The sequence below is a fragment of the Leucoraja erinacea genome, chromosome 29, assembly GCF_028641065.1.
Source record: "Leucoraja erinacea ecotype New England chromosome 29, Leri_hhj_1, whole genome shotgun sequence".
Lineage (NCBI taxonomy): Eukaryota > Metazoa > Chordata > Chondrichthyes > Rajiformes > Rajidae > Leucoraja > Leucoraja erinaceus.
Genome location: NC_073405.1, coordinates 11,508,994 through 11,524,238, shown reverse-complemented (window position 1 = coordinate 11,524,238; position 15,245 = coordinate 11,508,994). Strand labels below are relative to the sequence as shown.

General features: G+C 37.9%; 1 protein-coding gene across 1 annotated transcript in view; it reads left to right on the top strand.

The window, feature by feature from the left end:
• LOC129711157 (protein unc-13 homolog A-like) overlaps positions 1 to 15,245 on the top strand; it is a 162,571-nt gene that overhangs the window by 66,794 nt on the left and 80,532 nt on the right. Inside the window, exons 12-13 of the mRNA XM_055658609.1 lie at positions 1,286 to 1,338; positions 6,435 to 6,522. Of these exons, the coding sequence (XP_055514584.1) occupies positions 1,286 to 1,338; positions 6,435 to 6,522 (141 nt within the window). The remainder of the gene's footprint in view (positions 1 to 1,285; positions 1,339 to 6,434; positions 6,523 to 15,245) is intronic.

The following is a 15,245-nucleotide window of genomic DNA, read 5'->3' as shown; positions in this document are numbered from 1 at the left end:
TTACAAGAATGAAGAGCAAACTGCTTTTTTGAAGTATTAGCAGATCAGCATATATCTAACAGAAGGGAAGTACACACTGAGATAATGCTTGACAAATGTACGCTTCCACTTTCTAAACATTGTTTCTTATGTCTGAATTAAGCTACTCTGCATGTTTCATCAAACAATTATATATAACAAGTTGCTGCTTTACAATACAATACAATACAATACAATACAATACAATACAATACAATTTATTTGTTGTCATTTGAACCTCATTGAGGTTCAAACGAAAATTGGTTTCTGCAGTCATACACACAAGGAAAAGAACCAAGACACAACACAATTTACACAAACATCCATCACAGCGCATCTCCTCCTCGCTGTGATGGAAGGCAAAGACTTATCTCTCCCCTGCACTCCCCATTCTCCTCCCGATGTCAGAGTCAAAGCCCCCGGCAGGCGATGGTAAGTGTCCCGCAGTCATTAAAGCCGCGCCGGGCGATGCTAGGCCACGTTCCGGGTCTTGGTGTTGGAGCCCCCAGCGGGCGCTAGCAAGTCCTGCAGCCATTCAAAGCCGCGCCGGGCGATGATGTAAGGCCCCGCTCCAGGTACTCTTCAACCCCGCAACTCGGGCGGGAGAAGTCACCGTTGCGGAAGACTTGAAAAGCGGTCTCCCAGCAGGGACCTGCGGGCTCCCAGTGTTACTGTCCACCAGACCTGCGGTAAGCCTCCGAATCTCTGGGGTCGGGTCGCAGCCGCGCGCCACCATAGCTCCTCCCGCTCCGAGCTCGGCCAGGTCCACGATGGTAAGTAGGTCCGCAGCTCTGCGACTGGAGCCCCAGGTCGTTCCGGTTGGAGGCCGCTCCACGGTGCTCGGCCCCAACGACAACGGAGACCCGACAGAGAAAAGGTCGGTTTCTCCTTACAGGGAAAAGATTTTAAAAGTTTCCCCACCCCCCAACCCCCCACACACATACCTAGTTAAAAATAAAATAAAAACTACATTCAAACGAGACAAAAAATAATAAAAAGACAGACGGCCTCAGTCGCGCCGCCCACCCACTTCCAGTAGTATCTTATTACTTTAACCTTTAAAATATAATGTGTTTCCATAGCATCATTATTCAAGTAAAAGCCACTTAACGATATTAAGTGACAAATCAATGTCACTGATAAAGTGTAATTAAAGAATATTGGTGATTTTTAAATCAGCTGCAATATGAATTGTTGAGTTTTGGAGAAATTGTTGTGGAAATAACATTGTGTTTAAAATTTAGCAATTAATTTGTGTTCTCTCCAGGCACAACTTGGGGAAGTTGGTGATCTGCCAAAACCACTTTGGTTTAAAGGAGGGTAAGTACAATGTCATAATGTATGTAGCAAAAACTATATTTTATTGATTACTACACCTTGTAAAATACAAAATACATTTACATTGTATTAAAATGTTTGTACTGCTCTACACCTTCAAGTTAGTTCAATTTTTAGCTTATTTAATAATAATTTTGCTCAACTGTCTAAACGTACAGGCAGATTTTCAGATGACAGCATAAAACTTGGGCTTGTGGACTAGCCAGAGTTCATAGGAACTTCTGGATTAAAAAAATGATATCTTAGTTTCATTTTAATTTACTAGTGGAAATTACATTTGGGCATGTCATCAATGGAAAAGTCAATCAACAATTATTCTTTAATATGAAAAGTTGGAAATGTACCCAGTTGTATTACTGCTATGGGGAACTGCAGATGTTATTGCTTTGAGAACATTTGTAGAGCTGTAAAGAAACTATAATTAATTATTATTAAATGTTATTAAATTTAAATATTAAATATTAATTCTCTTCCTGGAATGAATCATCAACTGTGTTGAGCAGTTTCCAAATTCTCTAATCTGCGATCATTTAATATAAGATATTAGTCTAGTACCTAACATGAATAGGAAAACAACCATCTGTAGCAGAAGGTTGATTTATACATATTCCCTTATTTCCTGTTCAGAAATAATAATTAAAATTCGCTATTTAGCTGAATGTTATCCATCAGTCGGAATGAATAGGGATATCATGATTCTCTCTGGCCAAATTTTGATAAAATGATTCAACAGAAAGTGATCTGTCAAAAAATACTTGCAATGATTCTCATTCTCGCATTTCTGAGCAGTTCATTGGGTCGATTAGTACAGTTGTCCAGTAACAAAATTGAATGCATCGGCAATGAATACTCTGAACTTTAAACAACGGACCTAATTATCAGATTTAAATATTATCGTTGTCTCCACAGCACAAGATAATAGGTTTTTTTTCAGTAAAGTGCATATTTTCTTTATGTCAATCTTGTTGTGGGTTGTGTTTTATTGCTGAACGTGAAAATCAAAAGGGCTGGAAAGGCGGGAGTTTGGGCATAAAAACAAAGGGTAATTATTCTGATAGTTTGAAGTCTTGCAAACAGAGCTTTATTTTACCCTTGATAGACAAATATAGTTGTATAAAATCAGGCAGTAGTTTTGCCATTTGTTTCAGGTATCATACAATAGCAGCTGAAGTAATAATTCTAGTAGTAAAGTTAATACTGATGTCGACTTTGGAAAAACAGAAAGCAGAAGACTGCCATGTGTACTCTCTAGCTTGTTCAGCAAGATCACCTCAACACAATGTTCCTGTCTTATATCCACACTGTCTAATTCTCTTGATCTCAGTTTAGTTTAGTGATACAGCAAGGAAACTGGCCCTTCAGCCCATCGATTCCATGTCGAACATCAATCACCTGTTCACACTAGGATCCTGTATCCATTAGGTGGACTCTGAAACGTTTATATATTTCACTAAGGTCATTTTTTTTTAATTCTAGGAAATGGGTCAGGCCTATTCGATCTTTACCCCTCATGATAGACAAGCCTTTCTAGGACCCAATTTAGTAAATCTTCATTGCATTCCCTCTATTATTTTTAATGTAAGGAGACCAATATTATACACAGCTCTCCGATGTGGTCTCCCCAAGGACCTATATAATTGTCATAAGACATTACTCCTGTTAAATTAATCCTCTGGCAATAGCCTTCCTAATTGCCTATTGCATTATTATGTTACCATTGAGAGACTTGGGTACAAGGGCATCCAGATTTTCCAACCTCTCACTATTTAAAATCAAAATACTCAGCATACGTAGTGGTGAATAGCCGCATTGCATTTCATGTGCTTTGTTGTTACCCATTTGCTTACTTAGCCTTTCTACATTCCTTGAAGCCTCTGTGTATCCTTATCATTACTCACATTCCCACTTAGTTTTGTATCATCAACAACCTTGGAAATTTTACATCTAATCATGTCAACCATCTACATTAATACATATGTGAATTTTGGGGCCTCAGCAGCAATCTCTTCCTTCCAACTGAGAAAGCTCCATTTATTCCTGTAAAAGAAAATACAAAGTTTCCTTTGTTTACATTGAAAATCGGTTTCAGATTGAACTACATCACTATTGAATTTAATGCAACCATGTTAATGGCCATTCTATCCTAAGGGCCCCTTTTGAACAGAATAATTAATTAACTCCCATGATTAAGTCACCCATGATTACTATATTATCCCTGTTGTAATTGGAGCAATTTCCTTATTTATTCCATACCCTCCATCACCACCACTGAATGGGGTCCTATATATCAATCACTCTAAAGGTATTTTCTGACTCAATTGCTTCTCAGCTTCACCTAAACTGTTTATTTCCACCTGCAGAGCAAATATACTTTTGAAGTATATCAATGTCATCCTTCATTTAACCAGATACCCCCATCTCCTTGGACTTTTGTCTAGACACTCATAAATTTTGATAATTCTGAATAACTTTGATCATGTTCCTGTATTGTTGTTTGTGTCATACAAGTTTGTGACTATTTGTGGAATGAATCTATCCACCTTGTTGTGGATGCAACATGCATTTAGATAGAACACCTCTAGGTTTGGCCTTTTAGTGTTTAGTTAATATAGCAAAACCATGAAGCCTTTGATGACGACCCAAACTCATGCCTCCTGATCCAAATTAGGAGGGTTCTTAACATGCATAGCATATACTTTCACACAGGGCACTCAGATTTTAAAATAAATAATTTGAAGTGTGGTGGTAAATTAGCAAATTTAGAGACCAGTTGATCAGCTGTTTTTAAGTTGATAGCTATAAAAGATAGATTGCTTTCTCTTTTGCAATCTACCTCTGTCTACTGTTCATGGACAGTGTGAAGTCATTACTTAATTTAATTCTTTAGGGGGGGTCAATAGTTCAAGAGAATTCAAGAGTGTTTAATTATCATATGCGCCCATAAACAGAACAATTAAATCCTCACATTCTGCAGCTTTACAGGCCCATTAACGCAATTACACAACACATAAATATACAATAATCAATAATATCATAAATTGTCAGTAATACTAGGTAACCAAACCATTGTAGGTAATGAGAAAGATCAATAAACAGTTGTTGTACAAGGGTTTACTGTTGATAAGCATCAGCACAGCCGTTGTATTGACCATTGACTTAGCTTGATTTGGGAATGGGTTGAATGTACTACTTGAGGGATACTTTGAAAGTCATTTAGTCACATTTGACACTGTTGTACCAATGTGGCTTGTCAAGAGAGGAATAAAGGCAGGTGTATGAGTAACTAACCCAAGCCTTCTTTATATTGTGAAATTTGGAAGTAGTTGTCACATAGCTAGTGTTCTTCTAATTTTATGGAGCCACTGTAACCACTTTTACTCGATAGATGACACCTTGGTATTATTAATACAGAAAATGCTGGTCTGGCAGCATCTGTAAAGAACATAGATAGGTGATGTTTCGGGTTGGGACCCTTCTTTAGACTCGTGAGAGTCTTTTGTGGACTGAACATAGTGATCCATAAAACAATCACCCAATCTATAATAACAATGAATTGGAGATGCTGGGTTACCAAAGAAAGATATAAAATGCTGGAATAACTCAGCAGGTCAGGCAGCATCTCTGGAGAACATGGATAGGTGATGTTTTGTGTCGGGACCCTTCTTCAGACCGATTGCAGGGGGTGGGAAAGAAAGCTGGAAGAGAGGAGGGGCAGGACAAAGCGTGTTCAGCAATAGGTCAACACAGGCGAGGGTTTTTTTTTTTGAAAGGCAGATTGTTGGACAAAGGAAAAGGTGAAAAAAAAGTGGTGCAAGCCATAAAGATAATGAGTTGCCAAATTGTGAAGCTCGAGGATAGAAAAGTTGTGAATTATGAAGCTGGAGAAGGGATGAGGGTGGAGGGGAGACAGGGTTCAGGGGAGGGGGGGACGAGGGAAAAAGAAGGGGGAAGGGGTTGGAAGAGAAAGGAAAGGAGGGGTGTATGTAGAAGTTAATTAAAATTAAAATCTGTGTTTGCTTACTCTAATTTGGAGGAAGTTCTGCTTGGTCTGGGAAGCACAAATCAAGATTCAGCAGATAACCCATTCACAAAGACTCTGTTTATGTAGACACTGCATGTAACAAAACTTTACAACATGGTTTATAACAACATATATGTGCCTCAAGCCACTGCAGTATGTTCTGAAGTTTATGCTGAGCGGACAATAAACCAAATTAGAGGCAGATTTAGTTAACATGGAAGTAATTGGTAATATGATTAGTGGTTATTTTTAAAAATGTTTAATTTACCTATGTAACATGTTTGATATGCAAATAGGCAGTTTTATTGAAATAAAGCCATTGCATTAAATGCTACCACACATTAATTGTTTCAAAATGGACATATACTGTAAATGAATTAAGGAGTTAATGTATGAAAACTTAAGACCACCAAAACCGTCCAGTTACTATTAATTGTATTTTTGTTTAATATAACTTTACACAAGTCTCAAATTCCAATCAGCTGTGGTAAGATGATTCTTTTAAAAATGCACAATTCCTGTTGAATGTTATTGACTTTGTTGGAGTTTCTAAAACGGTGCTTTTCCTTGTAGAAAATAGGAGATTCCAAAGCAATTATTCACAAAATGCCCTTGAAAAATGTAAAGAGTGACAACCAGTATTGATGTTTTCATTTTTCTACCTCAGTAAATGACGTGTGCAGCATCGAGAATATTATTTGTATTTTGTGAGATAATATACAGAATTACTGTTGTTCAAGACAATACCAGGGCCTCAAGGAGATCATTGCCCCACTGTGTAATGGTACTTCACGTTGCTATTGCTGTCTTTTCTAGGCCTGGCGGTGGGCTTTACAGTATTGACAGTATGCCAGATCTTCGAAAGAAAAAACCCAAAAATCTTGTTAGTGATTTGGTGAGACATCTCTTTTCTCCCACAGTGACCTGCCACTATGCTCTGAGGCATCTAATGGTTAAGGAATTTTGCTTGTTGCCTTGCTTGCTAGTAATTCTCTCTGATTTTTTTTGTTTACTTTTGGTTTCTTTCTTTTGTCTTTTGTTTCACTTGTAACTGTAGGGGAGCAGCCGTTAAATTTCTGCGTAGCATTGACAGCATGCCTGATATTAAGCCACGCCGTAAATCCCTCCCACTGGTCAGCGACCTGGTGAGAAAATCCTTGACTGCTATATTCAAGGGAGGGCAATACCATTTCACATGCAACTAGTTTTCTTCAATATTACACAGGCTTCTGGGTTCAGTACTGGGCCGAAAGACTTTGGTTTCTAACATTTTGGCACGGTTTTAATTACCAAATAATATCTGGATATGGCAATCATTTAATCCAGGCCTGTGTGTAAAATCTATGTTCCAATCAGTCTTCCCAAAAGCAATATTAAATAAATGCCGAATTCCATTTCCAGCTTCTCTCCAAATTGTTTTACGTTCTAGTCGGTGAATGCATTTTGTAGCATGAAGCTGGCTTGTTTAATTTAAAATAATGTCATTGTACAAAATGTCAATGATCTAATAATTAACAAATACAAGCAGCAAATTAGAAACCAAAGTTCTTAAATATCACTGCCACAGCTTAGCTTCACTTTCTATTGTTTTCTGATTTTTTTTTTTCTCAAATATATTTTGCCTTTTCTGTTCAATGCTGGCCCTTTCTGACTTCTGTATTGCCTGGTGATTTGTTTATTCGGTCCTCCAGTCTGACCCCTGAAGCCCTAATAGCCTTCTCTTGTAAAGTTGGTGTGAAAGGATTATTCAAGTTTAGATACTTGAATGAATAGATATTAAAGATTTCTAAACTCTGATCATTATCAGAATAATTTTAAAAATGTTATATTGCATCTCTGCCAACTGAAGTCTTCTAGGATGTAAAATCTGAAACAGTCAATAATGGATAGTGTTTTTTTTAATAGAGGAAAAAGCGAAAATTAAATCTTATTGGATTTTGCATATTAAAATTGGAACTTTTAATTCAGGAAGCCAGTTTTAAAAATCCAGGAAAAATATCAAAATAAAATAATGGAGAATGCCATCGGTTGTTTGAAGATTGTATGCCATGAAATTAATCTAAGAACTGCATGTTTAGAACAGGAGGTACAAGTAGTGATGAATGTGCATCTCAATGTCCTATTAAAATAGTTTACTTTAATAATGATAACAAGGTGAGAGAATAACCAGAAACTGTGCAGTGTTCTGAAGACTAAAGGTAAGCCAAACGCAATGTTTTATTAATTAAACCACAATGTACTCTCAGGGGTGTCATTAAAAGGTATTGCACCATGATAAATTTTACACATGAAAGAATATTTGTGCAGATTTGCATCTTCTAATGAAATACAAATGTACACTGAAGAATATAAGTACAAAGCAAACATTTCCAAAGCATGTTAAATTGAGTAGAATAATATTTTCACAGAAAAATAATAATTGGCAAATATCAGTAGAAGTTGCCAATTATGTTGAAAAATGTATGGTACATTTCAAGACAATTGGCAATGACAGGTATGATTCTCTGGCAACACGTAGCACTGAATTTTGTCATAAACAATGGTAGGTGTAATAGTAAAATAATTATAACAGTAGGCTGCTTTGATTTATCACGAAAGTTGGCAATAACTTGGATATCCTGGATGGACTAATTAGTATTATAATGGCCCAGAAAGGACTAGATAAATCTACATTGAAATATCACATGAATGGGTAAGCTCTGAGAAAACCACACCAGCGTGTAATGGCATATTCATACTTTAGCAGTAGTCTTATCATCAAGTGGCTTTGTGGTACAACCAAGCTCCAGCTAGCAATCAGAGTACAGGGTTGTTGTTTGACCTCAAACTGGAAGAAAACTGGGTGATTATCACTGGAAGAGGCAATTTTCTTTCTTGAAAAAAAAAAAAATTGAAAATGTTGGAAATCTCAAAATAAAACACAATGCTGGAAATATTCAGCAGGTCAAACTGTGTATCTGTGGGGAAACAAACAGCTAATGTTTCAGGTCAAAGATCCTTTGACAGAACTGGGAGCAAGAAGTATGAAGCTCATTATTGGTTGGATGTCGATCAGGGAACTACCCCTTCCTTACCCATCCTACAGCTTAACAAACATCCTCTGTCAGTTAGTCTGTGAAGGGTCCCGACATGAAGAAAATCCATGTCTTCTAGAGATGTTGCCTGACCTGTTGAGTTACTCCAGCACTTTGCATCTTTTTTCGTAAACGAGCATCTGCAGTTCCCTGAAATATTATGTTGTCCTCCCAGTTATGAAGAAGGGTCTTTGACATTAGCTCAGTTTCTTTTCCCACAATATGGCCTGACCTGCTAAATATTTCCAACATTTTCAGTTGTATTTCTTTGTGGCTTCAAATTTAGTCTGAGCCTGCATGTCTGTTTCACACTCCATTTCTTCTTCACGCTGACATTAAACTGGTGGAGTGTGAATGCTTTACCAAGTACAACAAAGTATAATTACAGTCTCATCTTGCCTTTGGAATGGCACATGTGCAAAATTAAGTGCATTTCCAAGAGTTATTACTTTTCAAGCTGTGCCAACTAACTATAGTCAACTCTACTGAGACAAGGAAAATGCTTATGAGTAGTGAACTTTATTGTTACTGGTATTGAGTTTTTTTAAGCAGGGGTGTAGTACTTAGTCAGCTGAATATGGAGGCAATAAGTTATCAGGCGGCAGATCTTGAGACCCTGCCCCGGCAGCTCTGATGGTCTTTTGTTAGCTCATGTGGTCAAATGTCACCCTAGCTCGTGCTAAATTATGTTGATCATTGGAGATCATTTGAAATGGATATAATTAAACCTAAACAAAAATCATTTAAAAATAATAATAGGTACAGTATAGATAAAACACGTGAAGAAATTAATCAAACAGATAATAAATCTGAAGAAGAAAAAAATCATTTAATCTGTGAATGTAATGCCACATAAAGCACATGTACTCATGGCATAAAAGTAGGGACCAGTAACAAAGTGTATCCAGCCCCTCAGTTTAGCAGGACTAAGATCCTTTACAGATGGTGCAATGGGAGATTAGATGTATCAGCATGGGATCCATTGTCCTCCCCCTACCCTAGTTAGAATGTGCAGCCACAGAATTCAGGAATGCACTGATCCATACACCACAGATAGCTGGTGACTCTCCATGAGGTTTAGAAAGTTTTCAGTGCTTAGAAAATTGCACTGAATGAGCTAACAAATTCATTACAGGTTCAGTGCTGAAAAAAATTACTATGCATGAGGCCAAAGGTAGTTATGCAGAAGAATAGGGTTTGCAAGCAAACAAACAAACAGGTTTCTCCTTTGCTAGTTCTGCAGTAGCGATGCAGCACAAAAACTGTCACCATCTCGCCTTCTGTTATAGCTTTAGTCTTAAGAGTTGAGTTATTTGGTCCTGTATGGGCTTCAAGTTGTTATACCAAACATCTGCACAAAGCAGATGTGCCCAACAATGCGCAGGAAAGAGGGTAATCTTTGGAACTTCAAAGTAATCTCTGGTGCAGCAGTAAACAATCCTTAACCAGTCAAGTAGTAAATAGGATTTCAGAAAGCAATTTTTGATTGGTTACTATTATCAGGAACTGCTACACTTATCCGTTTAAAAAACCTTAACGTCTTGGGAGTTTTCGGCTGAAAACGTTGGCTCAATTTGTGGTTTATGTCAGGCACACATAGAAGCCAAATTAATTTCAATACATGCTCCCACATCTGTGGTAGGGGCCACATTACTTGCTCTGTTTCCCAGAGCATCGGCATGTGTGTGCCCATCTCCTACAGGGAGCATGGAGTTCATTCAGATCATTATTTCAAGCAGTGTGTGAGGTTGTTCTTGATGCTAGTGCAGTGATTTGATGCTCAGTATACCAGATGATGTCTTCTCTCAGTCTTGTAGAGCTGAACTAACATTCAGCTCTTCCGTGGATAACAAGGGAAATCAGGGATAGTATCAAAACAAAAGATGAAGCGTACAAATTAGCCAGAAAAAGCAGCCTACCAGAGGACTGGGAGAAATTCAGCAGAGGAGGACAAAGGGCTTAATTAGGAAAGGGAAAATAGATTATGAAAAAAAACTGGCAGGGAACATAAAAACTGACTGCAAACCTTTTTATAGATATGTGAAAAGAAAGAGATTAGTTAAAACAAATGAAGGTCCCTTGCAGTCAGAAACAGGTGAATTGATCATGGGGAACAAGGACATGGCAGACCAATTGAATAACTACTTTGGTCCTGTCTTCACTAAGGAAGACATAAATAATCTGCCGGAAATAGCAGGGGACCGCGGGTCAAATGAGATGGAGGAACTGAGTGAAATCCAGGTTAGCCGGGAAGTGGTATTACGTAAATTGAATGGATTAAAGGCCGATAAATACCCAAGGCCAGATAGGCTACATCACAGTGTACTTAAGGAGGTTGCCCCAGAAATAGTGGATGCATTGGTGATAATTTTTCAAAACTCCTTTGATTCTGGAGTAGTTCCTGAGGATTGGAGAGTAGCTAATGTAACCCCACTTTTTAAAAATGGAGGGAGAGAGAAAATGTGGAATTACAGACCAGTTAGTCTAACATCGGTAGTGGGGAAACTGCTAGAGTCAGTTATTAAAGATAGGATAGCAGCACATTTGGAAAGTGGTGAAATCATTGGACAAAGTCAGCATGGATTTACGAAAGATAAATCATGTCTGACGAATCTTATAGAATTTTTCGAGGATGTAACTAGTATAGTGGATAAGGGAGAACAAGTGGATGTGTTATATCTGGACTTTCAGAAGGCTTTCGACAAGGCCCCACATAAGAGATTAGTATACAAACTTAAAGCACACGGTATTGGGGGTTCAGTATTGATGTGGATAGAGAACTGGCTGGCAAACAGGAAGCAAAGAGTAGGAGTAAACGGGTCATTTTCAGAATGGCAGGCAGTGACTAGTGGGGTACCGCAAGGCTCAGTGCTGGGACCCCAGCGATTTACAATATATATTAATGATTTGGAAGAGGGAATTGAATGCAACATCTCCAAGTTTGCGGATGACATGAAGCTGGGGGGCAGTGTTAGCTGTGAGGAGGATGCTAGGAGGCTGCAAGGTGACTTGGATAGGCTGGGTGAGTGGGCAAATGCATGGCAGATGCAGTATAATGTGGATAAATGTGGCAAAAACAGGAAAGTAGACTATTATCTAAATGGTGGCCGATTAGGAAAAGGGGAGATGCAACGAGACCTGGTTGACATGGTACACAAGTCATTGAAAGTAGGCATGCAGGTGCAGCAGGCAGTGAAGAAAGCGAATGGTATGTTAGCATTCATAGCAAAAGGATTTGAGTATAGGAGCAGGGAGGTTCTACTGCAGTTGTACAGGGTCTTGGTGAGACCACACCTGGAGTATTGCATACAGTTTTGGTCTCCAAATCTGAGGAAAGATATTCTTTCCATAGAGGGAGTACAGAGAAGGTTCACCAGACTGATTCCTGGGATGTCAGGACTTTCATATGAAGAAAGACTGGATAGACTTGGCTTGTACTCGCTAGAATTTAGAAGATTGAGGGTGGATCTTATAGAAACTTACAAAATTCTTAATGGGGTTGGACAAGCTAGATGCAGTAAGATTGTTCGTGATGTTGGGGAAGTCCAGGACAAGGGGTCACAGTTTAAGGATAAAGGGGAAATCCTTTAGGACCGAGATGAGAAAAACATTTTTTCACACAGAGAGTGGTGAATCTTTGGAACTCTCTGCCACAGAAGGTAGTTGAGGCCAGTTCATTGACTATATTTAAGAGGGAGTTAGATGTGGCCCTTGTGGCTAAATGGATCAGGGGGTATGGAGAGAAGGCAGGTACAGGATACTGAGTTGGATGATCAGCCATGATCATATTGAATGGCGGTGCAGGCTCGAAAGGCCGAATGGCCTACTCCTGCACCTATTTTCTATGTTTCTATGTTTCAGCTACAAGAACACCCTTGACCTCTGTTATTTAAGGGGATCATGTTAGTTCCTAATGGACTTCTGTTGAATGGTACTGTAATGGTACTGAGGAATGGTTAATAGAGTTTAATGCAGATAAATGCAAAGTGTAGTATTTTGGGAAGCCAAACCAGGACAGGGCCTCCTTCACAGTGAATGGCTGTGCCCTGGGGAATGCTGTAGAGCAAAGGAATCTAGGAGTGCATGTACATTGTTCCTTGAAAGTGGAATTACAGTGACACATTGTCTTTCATCTGTCAGGATATTGAGAATAGAAGTTGGGATGTTATGTTACAGTTGTACAAGACATTGGCGTAGCTGTATTTGGAGTATTCTGTTTGTTTTTGGTCATCCTGCTGCAGGAAGGATATTGTTAAGCTGGAAAGATTGCAGAGATTTACAAGGATTTTGCCAGGACTTGGCCCGAGCTGTAGGGAGACGTTGGGCAGGTCGGGACTTTATTCCTTGGAGCGCAGGATGCTGAGGGGTGATCTTACAGAGGTGTATAAGATCATGAGGGGAATAGATAGGGTGTATGCACAGAGTCATTTACCCAGAGTAGTCGAATCAAGAACCAGAAAACGTAGGTTTGAGGTGAGAGAGGAAAAAAATTTAATAAGCACCTGATGGGCATCTTTTTCACACAGCGGGTGGTGGGTATATGGAACAAGCTACTAGAGGACGCAGGTGCTATAACAACATTTAAAAGACATTTCAACAGGTACATGGATAGGAAAGATTTAGAGGGTTATGGGCCAAACACGGGCATCTTGCAGATGGGGCATGGGCAAGTTGGGCTGAAGGGATTTTTGACTAAGGTCAGAATATTAACAAATCAGAAGGTCATATTCAGTGAGCAACTGCCAACAGGAACAGGAGAGCAATCTTTTAAAAGTCAGTATCCAGTTAACGAGGCCCATTTAGCTTTGCTGTTGAAAGCAGTTATCTTGGAACGATTGCTCCTACAGGGTGTATTAAAAGTAAAGCAGACATCATTGCAGCAGCCTGTTGGGATCTACAGCTTAAAAAAAAACACAAGTGAAGCTTTTCTGCATGATGAATTTGCCGGAGGGTATACTGAACTACCCGTCTCCCCAGTTTTATGGTGATTGCCAAGCTGATACATTTCCCTATCCCTAAACATTCTCCTACTAATATTGAGAGGTTAAATGCAAAACCTTTACTTTATAACTTCTGGTAATTAAACACAGAGATAATTAATACATTTTTTCAAATATAATGTGTACTTACTCCTCTGAAAATGTCAAGTGTGTACGTAAGATGGGAATTTAAATTATTCTATTTAATACTGAGCAATGCATTATAACCTGTATTTACATGTGCTGAACAGTTTTTTTTTTTTTCAGAGCATTGTTATATGTTTTTTCAATTGCACCAGCTCACTGCATAGCAAGAAATAATACATAGTTCTTTAATCAAAGTGTCAGATCACAGCACTAAAATTCGGATATAACTCAAGAAGATCAAAGTAATAATGTTGATAATGAAATGTAATTATTGCATATGGTCAATTTCAGAATTAAATCCAATACCTAATTAATTTAACTATTCAAAAGATTTCCATTTGTGGACCTCTTTAAATCACATCATTGAATTTTGAAGTCAGTATTATTAACGATTAACATTTTGAAATGTATATTTAGCTAAAATATCGTTATTTTTGATTTTAAAGTTGTAAGGAAGTAAAGCAAAATTTTCACCTACAATATGAGGTTTCACAGCACTATGATCGATGACACAATATTCGTAGCTTTACAATGTACAGAAAAATAGATGCCTCAGGGTGATATACATGTTTGTTATAATATCTGGCCAGAGGGAGAAGTTTAGGAGCTCTCCTATGACCATAGGTTAGGAATTAACGTATGGTAGGGCTGGGAATTGACATGAGAGACTGAACTAATCGATGGTGCAGTAAATTGATGAGACAAATTACTTTGATAGAATAAAATCTTTTGTATGTCATATTATGGTATGATACAGACTACAAACAAATGTTTTTGGTGCTATTGGAAACTAATTTCAGTTGGCAGATTTGCACTACCCTTTTAAACAAATGTTTTAACATATCAAATGTTTGTGATTAAGTTTATTGGAAATTTTCAACAAAAATTCTGTTTGGAAGATACCAGATGTGTGCTGCACTATAAAACTAATCGCAAGGTTGGCTCATGTTGATAAGACAAACACGTGGATGCATAAAGTGAAACATCAGTTAGTGTTCAAAGGATGGTCAAGTTATTGACCACAAGTAAAGTCACACTTAATTTGAGGACAATTATTGTAAATGCTCCCTGTAGAATTAGACATTAATAGTCTACTGAAGTCAGGGTACTTTTAGCAAAATTTAAATGATGATAGATATTTACAGTTTGTGAGAATTAAGCCCTTTTATGATTCAACTAAAAGACTGTTGGTTCAGCACAAAAATAAGTGTGAACTTTGAAGTCGTTTATGCATGTTAGTTTAATGATCTCAATATATTGGCATTTGATAGTAAAACATGTAAATTGTATACGCATGTATATTACTGCATACAGTTAGAGATGCTTGTTTTCTAAATAGATATGGTAAAATTAAGATTATCATAATTGGCTTCAGTGTATGACACCAAAGAACAGTTGTTTCCATGGTATGTTAATTACTGAAAAAACACTTATTCAAATATAAGGAGATAAGAGGAGTATTCTACCATGTAGGGCATGATAGTTGACATTATTGTATTTTATTAACTGTGGATAAGATGTAATGCACAAGAAATTCACAATAATGCTATCATCATATAATGGTGCTAAATGCCCTGTTTTGTGACTATTCATGACTTGTGTCTAACTCCATGAGCCATCCTCTTATACTCAAATTCTGAATGTAGCTTTTTCATATGCTTCTCTTTA